Raw genomic sequence first — 20,654 nt, forward strand, 5'->3', positions numbered from 1 at the left:
AATCCTACGTTTCACAACAACATTCATGAAAGGCACAGTAGAGTTGAGTTATTTGCTGTGTTTCTTTGGGGAGTGGAGGGAATGTCTACTGTTACAGTTATAATAGATAATTCTCATATTTTGGTTCAGTACTTCTACCAACAATTATGTTCCTGCAGCAAGTCATCTTCTACCCTTCCTGATCTCCAAACCTTTGTGAGGAATAACCTTTATAGGCTCAAATTTTTACACTCTCTCCTTTTTCATTGTAAGCACTTAAAGCTACAAAATCTCCTCTAAGTATTGCTTTAGCTGCATCATTCCATGTTTCATAACTTTTCTGTACATTCACTTTCACTAGACCTTTATCTCTGGCAAATCTTTAAGGCTCTGGCTAAGAGTTAATTTTTCTGGAAAGACATGCTTATAATTCTGACTGATTTCTAGAAACACTGTCCATCTGGTGCCATTTTAAACTAGACGTGTGGCTTGGAATTTTATGGACCATGCAGGGAGTATTAGTTCAGGTCCGGAGCAAAATTTCTGGATCACTAAGTATTAGACAAGGCAAACCATTCAATATCACGGTTATCCAAGCCTATGCCCCAACCAGTAACGTTGAAGAAGCTGAAGTTGAACAGTACTATGAAGACCTACAAGACCTTTTAGAACTAATACCCAAAAAAGATGTCCTTTTCATTAGAGGGGACTGGAATACAACAGTAGGAAGTCAAGAAACACCTGGAGTAACAGGCAAATTTGGCCTTAGAGTACGGAATGAAGCAGGACAAAGGCTAATAGAGTTTTGCCAAGAGAATGCACTGGTCATAGCAAACACCCTCTTCCAACAACACAAGAGAAGACTCTACACATGGACATCACCAGATGACCAACAGCGAAATCAGACTGATTATATTCTTTGCAGCCAAAGATGGAGAAGCTCTATACAGTCAGCAAAAACAAGACCAGGAGCTGACTGTGGCTCAGATCATGAACTCCTTATTGCCAAATTCAGACTTAAACTGAAGAAAGTAGGGATAACCACTAGACCATTCAGGTATGACCTAAATCAAATCCCTTATGATTATACAATGGAAGTGAGAAATAGATTTAAGGGACCACATCTGATAGATTGCCTGATGAACTATGGGCGGAGGTTCGTGACATTGTATAGGAGACAGGGATCAAGACCATCCCCATGAAAAGAAAAGCAAAAAGGCAAAATGGTTGTCTGAGGAGGCCTTACAAATAGCTGTGAAATGAAGAGAAGGGAAAAGCAAAGGAAAAAAGGAAAGATATTCCCATTTGAATGCAGAATTCCGAAGAATAGCCAGGAGAGATAAGAAAGCCTTCCTTAGCGATCAATGCAGATAGAGGAAAACAACAGAATGGGAAAGACTAGAGATCTTTTCAAGAAAATTAGAGATACCAAGGGAACATTTCATGCAAAGATGGGCTCAATAAAAGACAGAAATGGTATGGACCTAACAGAACCTGAAGATGTTAAGAAGAGCTGGCAAGAATACACAAAAGAACTGTACAAAAAAGATCTCCACGATCCAGATAATCACAATGGTGTGATCACTCACCTAGAGCCAGACATCCTGGAATGTGAAGTCAAGTGGGCCTTAGGAAGCATCACTATAAACAAAGCTAGTGGAGGTGATGGAATTCCAGTTGAGCTATTTCAAATCCTCAAAGATGATGCTGTGAAAGTGCTGCACTCAACATGCCAACAAATTTGGGAAACTCAGCAGTGGCCACAGGACTGCAAAAGGTCATTCCAATCCCTAAGAAAGGCAATCCCAAAGAATGCTCAAACTACTGCACAATTGCACTCATCTCACACGCTAGTAAAGTAATGCTCAAAATTCTCCAAGCCAGTCTTCAGCTATACGTGAACCGAGAACTTCCAGATGTTCAGCTGGTTTTAGAAAAGGCAGAGGAAACAGAGATCAAATTCTCAAAATCCACTGGATCATCGAAAAAGCAAGAGTTCCAGAAAAACATCTATTTCTGCTTTCTTGACTACGCCAAAGCTTTTGACTGTGTGGATCACAATAAACTGTGGAAAATTCTGAAGGAGATGGGAGTACCAGACCACCTGACCTGCGTCTTGAGAAACCTGTATGCAGGTCAGGAAGCAACAGTTAGAATTGGACATGGAACAACAGACTGGTTCCAAATAGGAAAAGGAGTATGTCAAGGCTGTATGTTGTCACTCTGCTTATTTAACTTACATGCAGAGTACATCATGAGAAACGCTGGGCTGGAAGAAGCACAAGCTGGAATCAAGATTGCTGGGAGAAATATCAATAACCTCAGATATGCAGATGACACCACCCTTATGGCAGAAAGTGAAGAGGAACTACAAAGCCTCCTGATGAAAGTGAAAGAGGAGAGTGAAAAAGTTGACTTAAAGCTTAACATTCAGAAAACTAAGATCATGGCATCTGGTCCCATCACCTCATGGGAAATACATGGGGAGACAGTGGAAACAGTGTCAGACTTTATTTTGGGGGGCTCCACAATCACTGCAGATGGTGGTTGCACCCATGAAATTAAAAAACGCTTACTCCTTGGAAGGAAAGTTATGACCAACCTAGACAGCATATTAAAAAGCAGAGACATTACTTTGCCAACCAAGGTCCATCTGGTCAAGGCTATGGTTTTTCCAGGGGTCATGTATGGATGTGAGAGTTGGACAATGAAGAAAGCTGAGTGCCAAAGAACTGATGCTTTTGAATAGTGGTGTTAGAGAAGACTCTTGAGAGTCACTTGGACTGCAAAGAGATCCAACCAGTCCATCCTAAAGGAGATCAGTCCTAGGTGTTCATTGGAAGGACTGATGCTGAAGGTGAAACTCCAATACTTTGGCCACCTCATGGGAAGAGTTGACTGGTTGGAAAAGACCCTGATGCGGGGAGGGATTGGGGGCAGGAGGGAAAGGGGACGACAGAAGATGAGATGGCTGGATGGCATCACCAACTTGATGGGCATGAGTTTGAGTAACCTCCGGAAGTTGGTGATGGACAGGGAGGCCTGGCGTGCTGCAATTCATGGGATTGCAAAGAGTCGGACATGACTGAGCGACTGAACTGAACTGAACTGAACTAGTGCTGGCACATACCTCTTTCTTCAGTTATCTGCTCCTGTTTCACTCCTCGCTTCTAAGGGCTGGCAAGTCCTTTATTGCCACCTTAGCCATACATTTCTAAAAGATGCAGCATTGTCTGAAAGAGTTTTATTGAAGAAGAGTTTTTTAGGCTATCCATTCTATCATATTACTGGAAATGTAAACTGAAAGTCAAAGTGTTAGTCACTCAATCATGTCCAACTCTTTGTGACTCCCATGGACTAGAGCCTCTGTCCCTGGGATTCTCCAAGCAAGAATACTGGAGAGTGCAGCCATTCCCTTCTCCAGGGGAATCTTCCTGACCCATATGTGATATATTGTAAGAATTGAACCAGGGTCTAATACATTGCAGGCAGGATCTTTACCCTCTGAGGCACCAGGAAAGTTCACTGGAAAGGTAAGTCCTATGCAAAATGTAGTGTATATATACATTTATGTACTTTTTTCTGAGGAGAGACTGTGACTCTAAATATAGATTAAAACCACTACCATACACTCTGTTTCAACCTTACACAAACTAAAGTAGAAAATTTTATCTTAAGTTTTACAGACCTCCAGGCTAGAGGAAATTTTATAGATAACCTTTTAAAGTTGATTTCCAGTCTTAAACTATAATTTAAAAAGATACATTCATCCCAGTGTTCATTGCAGCACTATTTACAATAGCCAAGCCATCAGTTTACTTCAGTCGCTCAGTCATGTCCGACTCTTTGCGATCCCATGAACCACAGCACGCCAGGCCTCCCTGTCCATCACCAACTCCCGGAGTTTACCCAAACTCATGTCCATTGAGTTGGTGATGCCATCCAACCATTTCATCCTCTGTCATCTGCTTCTCCTGCCCTCACTTTTTCCCAGCATCAGGGTCTTTTCAAATGAGTCAGCCCCTCACATCAGGTGGCCAAAGTATTGGAGTTTCAGCTTCAACATCAGTCCTTCCAATGAACACCCAAAACTGATCTTCTTTAGGATGGACTGGTTGGATCTCCTTGCAGTCCAAGGGACTCTCAAGAGTCTTCTCTAACACCACAGTTCAAAAGCATAATTCTTCGGCACTCAGCTTTCTTTATAGTTCAACTCTCACATCCATACATGACCACTGGAAAAACCATAGCCTTGACCAGATGGACCTTGGTTGGCAAAGTAATGTCTCTGCTTTCTAATATGCAGGTTGGTCATAACTTTCCTCCCAAGGAGTAAGCGTCTTTTAATTTCATGGGTGCAATCACCATCTGCAGTGATTGTGGAGCCCAGAAAAATAAAGTCAGCCATTGTTCCCACTGTTTCCCCATCTATTTCCCATGAAGTGATGGGACCAGATACCATGATCTTAGTTTTCTGAATGTTGAGCTTCAAGCCAACTTTCTCACTCTCCTCTTTCACTTTCATCAAGAGAGTCTTTAGTTCTTTCTTCGCTTTCTGCCATAAGGGTGGTGTCATCTGCACATCTGAGGTTATTGATATTTCTCCCAGCAATCTTGATTCCAGCTTGTGCTTTCTCCAGTCCAGCCTTTCTCATGATGTACTCTGCATGTAAGTTAAATAAGCAGAGTGACAACATACAGCCTTGACATACTCCTTTTCCTATTTGGAACCAGTCTGTTGTTCCATGTCCAATTCTAACTGTTGCTTTCTGACCTGCATACAGGTTTCTCAAGAGGCAGGTCAGGTGGTCTGGTATTCCCATCTCCTTCAGAATTTTCCAGTTTATTGTGATCCACACAGTCAAAGGCTTTGACATAGTCAATAAAGCAGAAATCGATGCTTTTCTGGAACTCTCGCTTTTTCGATGATCCAGTGGATTTTGAGAATTTGATCTCTGTTTCCTCTGCCTTTTCTAAAACTGGCTTGAACATCTGGAAGTTCTTGGTTCACGTATTGCTGAAGACTGGCTTGGAGAATTTTGAGCATTACTTTACTAGCGTGTGAGATGAGTGCAATTGTGTGGCAGTTTGAGCATTCTTTGGCATTGCCTTTCTTAGGGATTGGAATGAAACCTGACCTTTTGCAGTCCTGTGGCCACTGCTGAGTTTCCCAAATTTGTTGGCATGTTGAGTGCAGCACTTTCACAGCATCATCTTTGAGGATTTGAAATAGCTCAACTGGAATTCCATCACTTTCACTAACTTTGTTTGTAGTGATGCTTCCTAAGGCCCACTTGACTTCACATTCCAGGATGTCTGGCTCTAGGTGAGTGATCACACCATTGTGATTATCTGGATCGTGGAGATCTTTTTTGTACAGTTCTTTTGTGAATTCTTGCCAGCTCTTCTTAACATCTTCAGGTTCTGTTAGGTCCATACCATTTCTGTCCTTTATTGAGCCCATTTTTGCATGAAATGTTCCCTTAGTATCTCTGATTTCTTGAAAAGATCTCTAGTCTTTTCCATTCTATTGTTTTTCTCTATTATGTTCCACCTACTGGCCAAGCCAGAAGCTTAGATGACATTCTAGATACTTCTCCTACTTCCAATATCAAAAGCTTGCTAACTTGCTCATTCTACAAACATTGCCATGCATGTGAACTATGTAACACACAGTGCACAGGGCACTGAGTGTCCAACAGTGAACAAGAGGACAGCCTTTTCTCTCATAGAGCTCACCTCCAGGGGACAGACCCTCACAAGTACCTTAAGGAAAATCAACACATGGGTGGGGAGAGAAGACTGTAGTGACAGGGTGGTTAGGAAGGGTTTCCATTAGGTGACATTTGAGCAGAATTTAGAGTAGTGAGAGATCTGGAAGAAGGGGGATCCAGACAGAGGGAAGAGGAAGTACAAAAGCGCTGAGGCAGGAGCAGCCTGGCCCATCTGAATGACAGCACTGAGGCCATGATGGCTGGAGGAGGGTGGGTGAGAGAGTGCCTGCAGGAAAGAAGGGTGGAGAGGTGGTTAGAGACAGAGACAGCAGCAGGTCCTGGTGACGACTTGGAGGAGAGGTGGTCAGACAGAGAGAGCAGTAGGTCCCAGTAAGGACTTGGGTTTTTACCCTCAGCAGGATGAGAAGTCTTGGAGGGTGTCGGTCAGGGGAACAACCTGATCAGATCTTCATTTTTTAAAGGACTGCCTTGGCTTCCACAAGTTGGGAGAAAAGGGCTGTCACGAGAGAGCACTTAAGAGGCTCCCGCAGCTGCCTCAGTGTCCTCCTTGGCTAGTGCCTCCCTCACTTCTGGCTCCACAGCCTCTGCCTTGGTTAGGGCGACTGCCATCTCCCACGTAGACTATCTTAAACCCATGCTCCATCCCAACTCCTCACTGCTGCCAGAGTGAGCTCTCCAACCTGCAGGCTGGATCCTGAATCTCTCCTGCTTAAAGCTCTCTGCTTACCATTACACTTGGGATAAAACTCCCACTCTGGAAGAGAGCCTGCAAGACCTCAGAGGTTCCTCCCACCCCACCACGGTACAGCCACGCTGACTTCTGGTTCCTTTCCATACCAAAGTCTTTGTACCTCAGAGCCTCCACATGTTTTGTTCCCTTTGCTTGAAACATTCTTTCTGCCCCCTCTTTGTGTGGCTCACCCCGTTTATTCTTCAAATCTAGGTTTAAATACTACTGTCTGTCATCCCCCACACCACTCTCACACCTCAACCATGGGCCATTTCCATACTTCCTGGTTGACAGTTACTTTATATTGAACTGGGAGGGACAGGGGGCTTGTTGGGGCTTTTCCTCTGTTGTAGATCCAGCAGAAAGAGGAGCCCTTGCTCCTCAAATTACATTTCTCATTTCTTGAATGGATGATGTTGCTCTCCAACTTAAATGCTGTATTCTCCATAAAATTTAAACTTTTTAGCAGGACCTATGAAAGAATTCAGTCTCCTCTCTGTTTCATCTACAACCACCATCCTACTTGAACCTCACGGTCCAGAGAGGCCCAGTTCTGTGTGTTTCCCTCCAAATTACCATGTATCTGGCACCTGGGGCTTTGCACACCATCTTCCCTCCACCTGAGAACCCCCTCCCCTCTTGAGAGGCTACGAACATCAGCAGAGGTGCAGAGACTCACTGAGCACATGCTCTGAGTCTCTCACTGCAAGGGGGTGGATGGATGGTGGGAAGGTAGATAAGCAACAAGACAGTCAACAGTTTGTCAGTGGGTGATGAGTGGTGAGGAAAAAAATACAGCAAGGATGGTGGAGAGGGGCTGGGAGGGGAAGAAATTAGAGGCAGGATGCCCAGGGCAGGTCTTTCTGAGACAGTCACCTATCGGATCTTAAATCAGCCACGCAGCTCTCCAGGGAAAGAGCAATCAAGCAGAGGGAACAGAGCAAAAAGGCTGAGGCACAAAGGAAGGAACGGGACTGGAGTGGAAGTCCCACAGACTCCCATGAGGCAGACAGAGAAGGGGGAAGATAGAGAAGAGTTTAAAAGGACAACGAGAGAAAAAGAGTCTGACGACCAAGAGCAACTCGAGCCCCCAGAGCCCAAAGAAGAGTAGGTGAAAAGCGAAACAACACACACATTTGCTGAAGTGAAATCAGGCACAACCTGCACCACTGAACTTTCTGGAGCCATGCAGCAAAGGGAATAAGAAATAAGTGGGAGACAGGAGAGTGACTGCAGCAAGTACAGATGGCCCTTTGATGGACAAGGGAAGACGACCACTCCTGAGGCTCTAGGAGGCTGAGGAAGGTTTTACAGGATGGAGACTTAAGTTTGTGAAAGGAGGAAGACAGACCAAAGGGAAATGTGAAGGGGCCATGGAGAGCGACTGGTGGAGTGAGATCTTTCCAGACGCGGGACTGAACCCAGCAACAGGGTCCAGTCCGGCTGCTAGGATTTGCCAGAACCCCGTGCTCATACCTTCAGGACCCCCGTGCCTTCTTCCTTTCCAGCAGCAGACCCAGAGCCTTCAGGGCCGCTCTCCACTCATTAAAATTACGACTCCCCGCCCCCTTCTATGGCTCAGGTTCTCTGGCCTAAGCCTGGCACACAGCAGGGGCAGAGTCTTTCCAGCTCCTACTTCCTCACTGCCTCCAAGGGTGACAGGTTATGACAAGAACTCTCAGCAAGTGACACATGTAACCACACGGGTAGGACTTCTATGGAATTCTTACAGGCTCTCTCTTAGTGTCTTGTTCCTATTTCCCGAGTGAGAAGGGCTCCCAGGAATAAAGCTCCCGGAGTCCTCCCTGCTCAGGGAAGGGAAAGCGAAAACCAGATCAGAGACAAGGCAGCAGGAAGACCGGCGACCCCTACAGCAGCAGAGGCACAGTGCACCCCTGGGGTCCCTCAGGCAGGACGCCATCCACTGCCTGAGCACCTCCTCATACCCGGACAGCTGGACGGTTCCTCCTTGCTGTGAGTCAGACGGCTGCCCTCTGAGGTGGTGGGAAGAAGGTGCAGGTGGCTGAGTACCTAAGGCGTGTGCTCGCTCCTTGGGCAGGATTTTCACGGTTCAGGGAAGAAAGCAGCAAGGAGGAGAGATAGGCCAGAGGGATGCAACTCTGGGAATCCAGCCAGGTGTTCATTCCATCAAGACTTCTGTTCAGTGATCGTCAAGGTGTGAATTCCCCTTTCCAGAAAGCCCCAAGGATGAAGGGATTTGTTTATGTATTTATTCTTATTCATTTACTCACTCATTTTCCTTCAATGGCTTTTAATATATTCACAAAGTTGTATAACTAGTCATTTCAGAACATTTTCATCACCCCCCAAAGAAACCCCAACCCATTAGCAGTCAATCCCAACTCCCCCATTCCTTCTCCAGTCCTTCAGTTCTAAGGTCTGGCAAGGCTACTCCTGCCATGTTCAACGGCAGAGCACTCATTGCAGAATAAAACATTAAAGAAGCAAAGAGATGCCAGAGAAGCAGAGAACAGCAATTTCCTGTAGGATCTGTTAGGAGCCTGAACAAAAAACTGAAAAGAAGTCCTGACTTGTCTGGCTGATGACTTCCTCTCTCAGAGACTACAGCAAAGCAATAAGGCAGGTTTAACTGAATAAAATGGGTGGCTGGAACTGGCTGGAACAGAGTCACCATACCTTGACAGCCAGGGAGAAGTCCGAACACAGGCAGCCACCTACCTCAGAACTCACAGAGGCAGAAGTAACTCCGTGACATGGGAAATGGACTCAAATTTCATAAACTACAGGACATAGAAAAATATACTGGATGCTCAGCTGAGAAGCTGTGGTTCGACATACAGGACAGCTGTTATATAGTATCTGAGGGCTGTCGCATGAGAGACAAGACTTATTCTATAGGACCCCAAGGGCCACACATGAGACCAACAAGTGGAAAGTCACAGGAAGAAAGGGTATTTCAGATCATTACCAGGAAGGATTTCCCAATAGTCGCACAATCTGAAGGCCGAATGGACTGCCTGTCAGGTAGAGAGTTAAAGTGCAATCTGGATATTCAATAAGCAGACACTGGAGAAGTAATCTGAAAAGCAGAGGGTGGTGTGACAACTGTGACGTTCCCACACTTGACTGGTGAAGTCAACCGTGAGGTATGCGGTGAGTGATCTGCTACAGCCATCAAACACTGCAGCAAGTGATTTACTGGTTTTAGGTGCTACGTAATCATTATGACACCAGTCTTTCTCATTTGCTCTTTTAAATATTTTCTTGAGCTAAGCTGAAAGACTCCATGTTAAAGTTGGCGGGCTGGTAATGCTCACGGGAATGTTGTCCTCGAGTGTTCCTGGGACCTTCAAGAGTGTTCATGGGGCCCCTGAGTGTGTTCATAGGCTGTAAGAAGCGGGGAACTACCAGGCGAAATGACTGGCAGAATATCTCCCAAGGCCGATATCCCTCAAAGGGAGAGGGCACCCCCTCCTCACCCTGACCACAGCCTACTGGGGAGCAGGTGTCATAGCATTTCTGCAGGATTCATCACAGACTGTAATGCCTAAATCTCATACCTATGGGAGAGATACTGGTAACAAGTCCTGGGGGGCCTCTGAACTCTACAGAAAGGGAGGGTAAGGACAAAATAAGTTACTTCAGTCTGTGCGTTTCATTTTCACAGAAGAGTCATTCAGACGATTTCAATGGGACCAAAGGCCAAGGCCTTTACGTTTTCTTTACATAAAAAGTTATAGATGATGTACATATGCCCAGAAAACATCACTTGCTTTTTGAAACATTAAACAATTTTTCCTCTAAGCAAGAACTGACACGAACTGTTAACTAACGGAACCTGAACTTAGCCAACCTCTCCCCAATCCAAACTGGAATTGACTTTCACTTTTCATCCCCCTGGATAAATGGCCTTGGCAGAAACTGCTGTCACAAAGGCCAACTGTAGAAGTGCCACCAAAAAAACACTTGACTGCCCAACTCAGGTCTTTTCAGACTCTTCCCTGACTCCTTTCCATGTCCTTTTTCTGCTGCTCTGCCAAATGACGAGACGTTCCTTACTCCTCTGGCATGCAGGAGTAGCGAAGCAGATGGAAGGTATCTCATCACCTGGGATGGTGGCTACTGGGCAGCCTGTGATTTCTGGCACCTCATAATTTTTTTTATTACAAAATTTTTTCATTATAAAGCTATTATTACCACATTATGAAAATCTGGAAACTAGGGAAAAGGGAAAAATCACTTATAGGCCCATCATCCTAAGAAAATCACCCTTTGCGTTCTGCTGCATTATCTACTCGTCTTCACAGCTCTCTGGATATAACAGGATGGACCGCACACATTTAGCCCACCTGTCCCCCACCTCCTCTGCAGAGCATCTGCAGCAGCTTACATATACTGTCTGAGCTACCAGGGAAACCCAAACACATGTCATCGGGCAGCAATTCCATATAGACATGCTCTCTCTGAAACCAGCTTGTCCTCCTCATTTCCCAGTTTCCACCACATAGACTCCATGTCCTCATCATCCAGGTTGGAACTTTTGCCCCATCTTGGATTCCCCTCCCTCCACTCCAACATCCACCCCCATTGATCTTCTGTCATTACCGCTTTTTCCACAGCTGTCCTCCCCACCCCCATTAATAATAATGCCACCATCTCCAGTCCAGGCTTCCCTGGTGGCTCAGATGGTAAAGAATCTGCCTGCAATGCAGGAGACCCAGGTTCGATCCCTGGGTCAGGAAGATACCCAGAGAAGGGAATGGCCAGCCACTCCAGTATTCTTGCCTTGAGAATTCCATGGACAGAGGAGCCTGGAGGGCTACAGTCCATGGGGTCACAAAGAGTCAGACACGACTAAGCAACTAAGACTTCTCTCCTCTCCAGTCCAGGCACTTCGGTCTGTCTCTCTAAACAATCACAGTGTTTCTCGGCTCCTACTTCCTCTCCTTTTCCTCTACCTTACACTGCTAAACGACTTCCCTCGCTGGGACTGCTTTCCCTGAACAGCAGTTTGAAAACAATTGGTTTTCGATTGTCTGATGAAGCATATTCTTTGGAATACACTGGCAATTTCTAAACATGTACAACTTGTCCCTAGTCAACCCTTCTGGCCCCATCTTTTGCCATTTTCCAACACAAAGCCTCTGCTGGTAACCTGGTGCCCTAGACACGACACGTAGCGTGTGGAGTGACGGGGGCAAGATACGCGCCTGCTCCCCGGCATCCCTGCAAGGGGAATACAATGCGGGCCAGCTGAGACAGGGGAGATGGGGATCAGACCCACCTTCCCACCATTAACTACTACAGAAACAGCCAAAGTAAATGAAGCAACAGTTTCCAAGCATTTGGCTAGAAATAGAGCAGGGCTGTGAACCTGGAGAAAAAGGAAATACAGAAAGTGAGGTTCAGTGTCACTGGGCTTTCTGCCTGAGGACGCTTTTCAGCTGGGGCTCAGGGGAGTGGACGTGAGTGTGAGAAGGCCCAAGCCTTTGCATGTAGCAAAGATTGCTCAGATACAAGAAACTAATGTGCTATTTGCTTTTTTAAGTAGACTGCTCTAACTTGGGACTGTAAAAATATGTAATTTGTCTGAAATTCCCATGAGACCTTTCCTCTCTCTTTATCCTTTATTGTCCTTTCAGTTTCCTGTGGTTGAAAACACCAAGCAACATGACCCAGAATCTCAAGGAGAACTCTTACTAGAAGAAGATGAGAGCATTTCTGGGCAGTGGTATTTTCTGTCTCTCAGCTTTCCATCTACTGAGAGCCTCCCTGTCTATTATGGAGAAGAGACAACACACTGAACCCATGGAGTTCTGGATATTAATGGAATATGTGAACATCTCTGCAGGGTTTGCAAAGACCAGGTCACTGGGCCACCAATACTCTGCAGCCTATTAAAGCCCCAAAGGTGGATACCATCATGGGCAGGCTGGTCAAAGCCATACTGGAGAATGACTTACGCCACAGCAGTCACCAGACACCCTTTTCCCCACCCCAGAGCAGGGCAGGAAGCAGCTTGAGAAGCTGGAGCAGCACATGGTGGTGGTTGGGGGGGTGGGGGTTAAGAAGCAGATGGCTAGGTTCACTCTTCTCACACCTCACACACTTTCCCTTCCCACTACTGCAGTTTTCAAATTCTACTTTTTCCTGCCTATCTCTGTCCCCAAAGAAGGTGTCAAGAGCCACTAATGGCTGCCTTCCACAACCTGTTGGGCAAGTTGAAGACCCTTGCCAAGCAGCACTGGCCCTGAGGGGCTTCCTCAGAGGGGCTGTCCTGGTACCCTGCTGAGCCTGGAATCACCACCGTGTGTCGTTCAGCTCAGGTGAAGAACTCCGTGCTTCTCCAAGGCAGGGCTCAGGGGCTTCTTCTCTAACACGCCATGCCCACACTGGCACTTCCTGCAGGGCCAGGCCTAAAATCAGTTCCTCTGCCCTCCCTGCTGCCCCTTCTGAGGCCTGAGGAGGATCCCATAAGAGGACATTTCTTATTCCCACCTCTCACCAAAGTCGGCTCAGGAGCAGAGCCTTGAGGTCATATACTTGTGGAGGCTCGGTGGCCAGGGGCAAGTTCACGGACAGAGCAAACCTAATCCTGCGTGTTACACTGTGCACCCTTGCCTGCCACCCAGAGTGTACAGAAATCCCATCCTACCATCAGCGAGGGACTTGCAGGAGAGGGCGTCATCGAGGTCTCGGGCGGTTGACGGGTCAATGGTGAAGATACAGTCTTTTCTAGGAAAGATTGAAGACGTAATTAGCAAGGCCACAAATAACTGAAACTTGAACCCACTGGAGTGCAACTTTAAAGAACAGTTATTTTGCAAATGTATAAATAGTAGGCGAAGTGGGGCGGGACTTCTCTCTTGTCTCTCTGAGAAGGGGATCTTTAGTAAACTGGGAACTGGGGAGGCTAATGAGGTTCTGTACTGTCTCTGAGGGCCCTTTTCCTCCTCTCTGTGGCCTGGCCCCTCTTTCTTCTTGATCCTGAGAAACAGGCGCAGGCACGTGGTGGTGAGGCAGCCTCCGGAAATAAGGCTTCCCAATAAGTCCATCTGAAGAGGGACAAGTCCCTTCGGTAAATTAACTCTCTGATGGTCCGTCCTTTCTTCGCCTCCCTCTTCCTCGATGGCTGATGGGAACCTGTCCTTCAAGGATAATATGAGCAAGATTTACTGAGCCTTCTCCAGCCTTGCAAAAGCAGGATGTGCCTAAGAATAAATGGCCTGACTCATGACACAGGAATGAGCCCCAGGAGTAGGTTCTGTGAAAAGCTCTGGGCCCATTTAGTTGGCCACAATGCAGTTCTACTTAGAAATGGCCCTAATCACAATTTTTTTTTTCCTTGAAATAATCGTATACTTCCCCCAAGCTCATACACTTAAGTACACCCCATGCCTATTTATCACCACACACAGTATCCCTGTGCACATCTCATTCCTAATCTGGGAAGCCCCTGGACAGTCTCATTTTGCTTTAGAATTTTCCAAGTAACATGCCCCACCGAACCCAGCCATTCCTACCATGTACATATCTAAGATTTGGGCAGTCCTTAGTTCCCCACACCGCCCACCCCATCTACCCAGGCACTGGCCTGGAGGTTGGGGTGTATGGCAGGAACCACCCTCTCTTCCCCACAGGTAGGCTATTTTGGTCAGCACTCCCCACTCCCACTGGACTCTCCTCCAGAGGTAATGAGTACATCCTGACAGGAAGTAACGAGTGCAACCTTATGGGAAGAGACCACGAGGTGAAATTAATCCCAATACCACGGCAATGGGCTCTAAATTGGTGAGGCTCTTGAACTTGATTCACAAGGTAAAGAAGGATCTGTCTGTTTCTTGTTCCTTTTTGTATCCTCCATAAAAGTCAGCAAACTGCACTGTAAATCCTGAGTACTCAATAAATACTTTTTTAATTGAAACTGACATGTCCGACTTGGTGGTGGGAAAATTTGGACCCACCTACAATCACCATAAGGGCAGCATAAGAAACTAAAAGAACATTCCTCTAGTCAAAATCAAAAAGAACATTCTGGTAGCTTGACAGGGGCCACAGTTTACTGGTTTACTTAGAGATTTAACCGGGAAGTTAAGTTTTCTTAAAATCAAATGTCTCTAGGTGCTTTGAGAATTTTATTTCTATGAAAGAAAGATAAGGCTCACTAAAACATTTCCAGCCTCAAATTGATTCAGCCATATGGGACAGAATAAAACTTTAAGGCTTCAATTATTAGTATGTAAATGTCTGAGAAGGCCCACACATCCTTTGAGAAAAATCTTAAGACTAGCCAATAAGCATTCAAACCAATGCTCCATTACACTTTTTCAAGAAAATCTACTCTTAAACCAGAAAGATAAAAGGATAAAAGTCTGAATGAAAACAACTCTGAGGACTGGTATTCAGGAAGGCTTGCTGGAAGACGTACCATCCAAACAGTATCTTGATCAGGGTTTGGCCAACTACAGCTCTCAGACCAAACTGGGCCTGCCACCTGTTTCTGAACAGCCTGCAAGCTAAGAATGGCTTTTGTCTTTTTAAACGATTGAAAAAGAAATAAGATGAAAAACGCTATTTCATGGCATGTGAAAATTATGTGAAATTCAAATTTCAGCATACAGAAATGAAGCTTTATCAAAATATCATCAAGCTTTTAGGATATGATGGCAGAGTTGAGCTGGGTACTTTTGGCAGGGGCTGTATGCTAAACTGTCTGACTCTTAGCAGAAAGTGTGCTGATCTTTGTTTTAGATCAAATCAAAGTATTAGTCACTCAGTTGTGTCCAACTCTTTGTGGACACATGGACAGTCCCATGGACTGTATCCTGCCAGGCTTCTCTGTCCATGGGATTTCCCAGGCAAGAATACTGGAATAGGTTGCCATTTCCTTCAGTGTTTCCAAAATAAGTGTTTTAATTTTTTTTAAAGGTCTTATAATTAAATCAGTTTGGTAAATGCTAAGCCGATTTTTTAATTGGAGAACTTCTCAGAGCCTTCAACATGCTGGAATCGCATATTCCTTGCCAGACTCATTTGATCTTAGTACTTTTTTTCGTGGCAGAGAATCTCCCAGATTTGAGGGGTGATAAATGCACCCGTGAGATACCTGTCACAGTGGAATCTTGTCATACAGGGCCTCACCACCAAGCCTACCCCATGAGATACCACAAGAAGTCAACCAAATGGCTACGCTATTCATTGCAGGAAAGCCGGTGAGCGCCTTGCTCATTTACTCATTCAGTGCCCCTCTCATGAGCACTTATACAACAAGTTTACACAGTGCAAAGACTCCCTCTTCTTCTCCTGAGCTGATGGTCTGCCTGTACCTCACACACATGTGTGAATTTTATCCTTTTTAAGTTTCCTTCTTTGCTTTGGCTGCTAGGAAACTTAGAAAAAAACATGTGTGATTTGTTTTGAGAGAATCTTATTTACAATTTGAACTTTATGAACTAGTCTTTATCCTGGGTGTGCCTATTCTCCTATTCATATATTCCTTTTGCCCTGAAACTTGATATAAAAGTCATTCACTGCATTATATGTTTATCTGCAAGTGGTCTTAAATCATTAAAAAAAAAAAAAACCCAGCATATAAAAACATATGCACATATATTGAGGGGTTACAACATTTGGAATCATGTGTTGAAGGGGTGCTGGAAGAAAAGAGAGACAGGCAATCTAGGCTACTAACAGAACTAACTTCTAGAGAGAGTAAAACTCGGAGAGCTCCCGGCCAGTATCTGCACTGTAGCAGTGGACTCCAAGCTTGCTCTCTCACTATGGAAAATTGGGAGAAGCGAGGGAACAGTGAGTGACCCTGACAAACCCCAGTCCTCAGTGCTGAGAGCCAGTGATTTAATCTGTTGTCATCGCCACAATTATGACTCGGCCACGATGTGGTGCAGGAGGGCTCCTCCTGGTTGTGGGCCACAGTGGCTGGGAGCTGCTGGCCTCAGCCCTGGGAGCCCGGTCCTGCAGGGGCGGTGCTCCGTGCAGCTGTTACACTCAGTTAGCATGCTTGGGATTGTACTGGCTCCTCTTCTGGAAGCCTTTGGTCTCACAACCTGCAGGGAGCAGCCTGGCCTGCCAGCTTTTAGAACCTGTGAGACCAAATATTTAAAGAGTTCCGCAACAATGGTTAGTAAGAAACTAACCCTGACCCACAGAAAATCAAGTGCCAGGTGGGGGAGGGAGAGAACGAGGGCTCCAGTGCATGAGGCTGCAGAAACCCAATCCGGAGCCGGGTTATGTAACCAGCTTCTGAAGGCACGTGACTCAGGGGCTTAGTCGAACTTAACTTTTTAAAGTGACAGAAAACCTCGAAGACTGTTTTGCTCAAAGCCATTGGTCCTGGAAAAGAACACATGAAGAATAACTAGAAGCCTTCTGTAGTCTCTTACGACCTGGCCAAGGATCCCAGGAAACAACAGAAGCCTAGAAAGAACCTCTGCTCCTGTCACTCACATGCTCTTCCTCTGACCTTAAGTCCTAGTCCTCCTCAAGGCACCCATCACTCTGCCTCCTTGGAAGGCAGACTGTCCAGTCTGGAGGCAGTTGGAAGCAGCTGTCCAGTCTCCACAGCAACACTTACTCACCACGTTGTCACCATTTACCTCCTGGATCCAGGCCGTGGCCCCTACCACATCACAGAAACTGTTCTCCCCAAGGTCATGCTTGCTGCCAGATTAATCATCTCAGAGCATGAGTCTGGTCAAAAACCTTCATCAACTCCTTACTGAGGAAAAGAGAAATGCAGCTTAGAATTCAAAGCCTTTCATGACAAGGCCCCCACTTGTATTTTTCTAATCAGGCTGCATACTCCCAACGTGTACCTTACGTGCCCACCTTTTCTCTACACCTTCTGGTCCCTCAGACACTGGTGGTGAAGTTCCTAACATTAGGACATTTATCCCACTGGTCTCCAATGCCTAAGACCTATCTAGCTTTTAAGGGCCTGGCTGCAATGCTTTGTTTTTTTTTATCCAGGGAACCTCTGTGGCTCCAGAGAGTAGAAGTCACCTCCCCCACAGCTGCCGTGCCCAAGCCTGCAACCCGGGCCGATCCAACAGCACTGACCACTATGCCCGGCATGCTGGGGGTTACTTATGGACGCGTGCCTCAGCACTGGGACAAGCCTGGGAGCTCAAGGTCTGGCTCGGACACTGACCAACCTGTGATCTCTTCCAGCACACTGAAGGCACACATGTAATGAATAGCTGATGGATAAGTGAATGAAAAAAATGACCAAAAGGGCTCCCTTGAGCACTTTTCCATTCAGTTTTGCCACTGTGTCTTGGGAAATACATTTAGGATTAGAACTCATGACCTCCTGGCGTCCAACCCTGTGGTCACACCACAGTTGTTATTGTTTCCAAGGGTGTCCTTTTCTGTCTTCATCCCATCTTCTTTTCTCATAAAACAGTGTTTTACAAACTGCGGTTCAGGGACCATTTCCAGACTAACAAAATTTATAGAGGCCCTCCTCTGTCCGTGACTCTGGGATTGTCTCCTTGCTAGCAAGCAATTCTGGTGAGGAAGATCTGGGTCAATGATGGTGAATGGATGGAAAGGGATGGAAAATATTTAAGAAATAACCTTAAAGGGATAAAGAGTACAATTTCTACTTGCTTTCTTTAGATTAGATGGGATAGCAAGGAGATCAAACCAGTCAATTCTAAAGGAAATCAACCCTGAATATTCATTTGAAGGACTGATGCTGAAACTGAAGCTCCAATACTTTGGCCACCTGATGCAAAGAGCCAACTCATTGGAAAAGACCCTGATGCTGGGAAAGATTGAAGGGAGGAGGAGAAGGGGACGAAAGAGGATGAGACGGTTGGATGACACCACTGATTCAATGGACATGAGTTTGAGCAAACTCCGCGAGTTGGTGATAGACAGGGAAGCCTGGTGTGTTGCAGTCCCTGGGGTCACAAAGTCGGACAGGACTCAGTAACTGGAAAACAACAGCAAAGTTTATAGAGAAACCAGAAAATGGTATGTAAATTGGAGCAGGAAAAATAACTAAGGAGCTGAAGCACTACACTATGATAATGCATCTCTATGGAGCATCACGTACAGAGTTCAGCCAGATGAGTGCTAGGATGAACCAGTCAAGTCAGATGCTGAATTCACCCAAGCTTCCACTTTACACTGATTTTCCTTCGGGACAGGCTGACTTCTCCTGTCAAAAGCAAAGGGAGCTGGGAGCACCATTCAAACCTAAATCAGGCCCCCCTAAGTACAGCGGGGCTGGACCTTTTATATTTTTCTGATGGCAGCTGCAGATATGTTAAATACTCTTTCACTCACGACTACTACCACAACAGATGCTAAAAAGCTGGACACAAATCACAGATTTTTCAGAACAGAAAAAGACTAAGTACTATTTAAAGCAGAAAGAGATCTTGGTCCATCTGTCCCTCCACTCCCACCAAGGGATGAAATGACACATACAAGGCCATAGTGTTAAGGGTTAGTTGCTCAGTCGTGTCTGACTCATTGTGATCCCATGAACTGTAGCCTGCCAGACTCCTCTGTCTATAGAATTTTCCAGGCAAGAATACTGGAATGGGTCCATTCCCTTTGCTAGGGGATCTTCCCGACCCAGGAATCGAACCCGGGTCTCCTGCATGGCAGGCAGATTCTTTACTGTCTGAGCAACTAGAGAAGTCCATGAGGCCACATAGTGAACATAAAGAAAGGGTGCAGTGCTCTGAGCATCTGTTCACCCACCTAGAGGGTTTTAATCTAGGATCCACAGAAGGCCTACCTCAAGCTTTAGCAAAATCCTGGACCACATGAATGTAGTTGTTAGGTTACTTTCCAAAGGACTGTGATATGACAAGAACCAGGTCAGAAATGACTGAAATGGTCTCCATTGTTGTATTTGTTTACTCACCCATTCACTGAACCTCTCGCCATTCTGTGCTCCTTTTATACTTCAAAAACCCAACACTCTGGAGCAGACAAGGCTAGCCTGGCACCCTGGGAGCCAGAGGTCACAGCACAGGCCAGGAAAGCCATGGTTTAACCTTAGAGAATCTATGGATTCATGTTGATGTATGGCAGAAAGCTACACAATATTGTAAACCAATTTTCCACCAATTAACAATAAAGAAAAAAAATTTTTTTTAATCTTAAAGATGTTAAAACCTTAGAGAAGATGTTAAAATTAACTTCCTTCTCAATTTTCATTTTGAAAAATGTAAAACTTTCAGGAAAGCTTAAAGAATAATAAAATTAACATCCCTATACCTCTCATTAAGACTCATCAAATGTCAACACTTTGACGTATTTCTTTTATCTTTCTCTTCCCCCGTCCCTCTTTTCATATACTTAGCTTTTCTTAAACATTTGAACTATTTTAAATTTTGCAGTACAGATCATGAAACTTTACCCCTCTATCCTTCTGCATGTGTCTTCTAAGAATAAAGGCGTTCTTCTTAAGAACCACAATACTACCATCACAGTTAAGATGAACAGTATTTCCCTATATCCAATCTACAGATCATATTTAAATGTCTTCAGTTGTCTCACAAAGGTTCTTTAGTTTTTTGTATTCCTCCTGATCTGGGTTCTAATCAAGGTTTACACAGTGTTTGGTAGTCATGTCTCTTTAGTTTGTTTAATGTATATGAATCCCTCTTTTTTTTTCTTATAAATATAACAGTGCTTTTTTTTTTTTTTTAATGAAGAGTCCAGGCCAGTTGTTTTGTAGAGTGTCTCATGTTCTAGATTTATCAGCTTGTTTCCTTATGGAAGCAGGAAGAGAGGAAAGGACAGAAGTAAATCAAATGTGGCAAAACTAATCTCTAAATTTCCAACAAATAGAAAGTTAGATTTTAAGTCTTAACTAGATTCAGGGGGAACTTCTGCCATGAACCCTTCACAGGTGACAGCGTGCTTCATACTGCATTCCTTCAGAAGGTACAAGCTGTCAGGGTGCCAGATTTGATCTGCTAAGGTGCTAAGAGCCAGATCGTTCTGGCTCCCTTTTACTCTTTATTAATTAATAACTAATCTGTGGAATACAATTTTTAGATCATGTGAATATCTTGTTTGGAAACAACTTTTCATGGCTTCCCTGGTGGCTCAGTGGTAAAGAATCCACCTACCAATGCAGGAGATGTGGGTTCAATTCCTGCGTAAATAAGATCCTGTGGAGAAGGGAATGGAAACCCACTCCAATATTCTTGCCTGGAGAATTCCATGGACAGAGGAGCCTG

The 20,654-nt window shown here is 45.2% G+C and overlaps 1 protein-coding gene across 3 annotated transcripts in view; it reads right to left on the bottom strand.

The window, feature by feature from the left end:
* The window catches only part of DIS3L2 (DIS3 like 3'-5' exoribonuclease 2), a 364,225-nt gene that overhangs the window by 141,313 nt on the left and 202,258 nt on the right, over positions 1–20,654 (bottom strand). For all 3 annotated transcript variants that reach the window (XM_065930351.1, XM_065930349.1, XM_065930352.1), the window contains one exon: positions 13,082–13,161. In XM_065930351.1, the coding sequence (XP_065786423.1) occupies positions 13,082–13,161 (80 nt within the window). The remainder of the gene's footprint in view (positions 1–13,081; positions 13,162–20,654) is intronic.

This window comes from Muntiacus reevesi, chromosome 3, assembly GCF_963930625.1.
Source record: "Muntiacus reevesi chromosome 3, mMunRee1.1, whole genome shotgun sequence".
In the NCBI taxonomy this organism is placed as follows: Eukaryota; Metazoa; Chordata; class Mammalia; order Artiodactyla; family Cervidae; genus Muntiacus; species Muntiacus reevesi.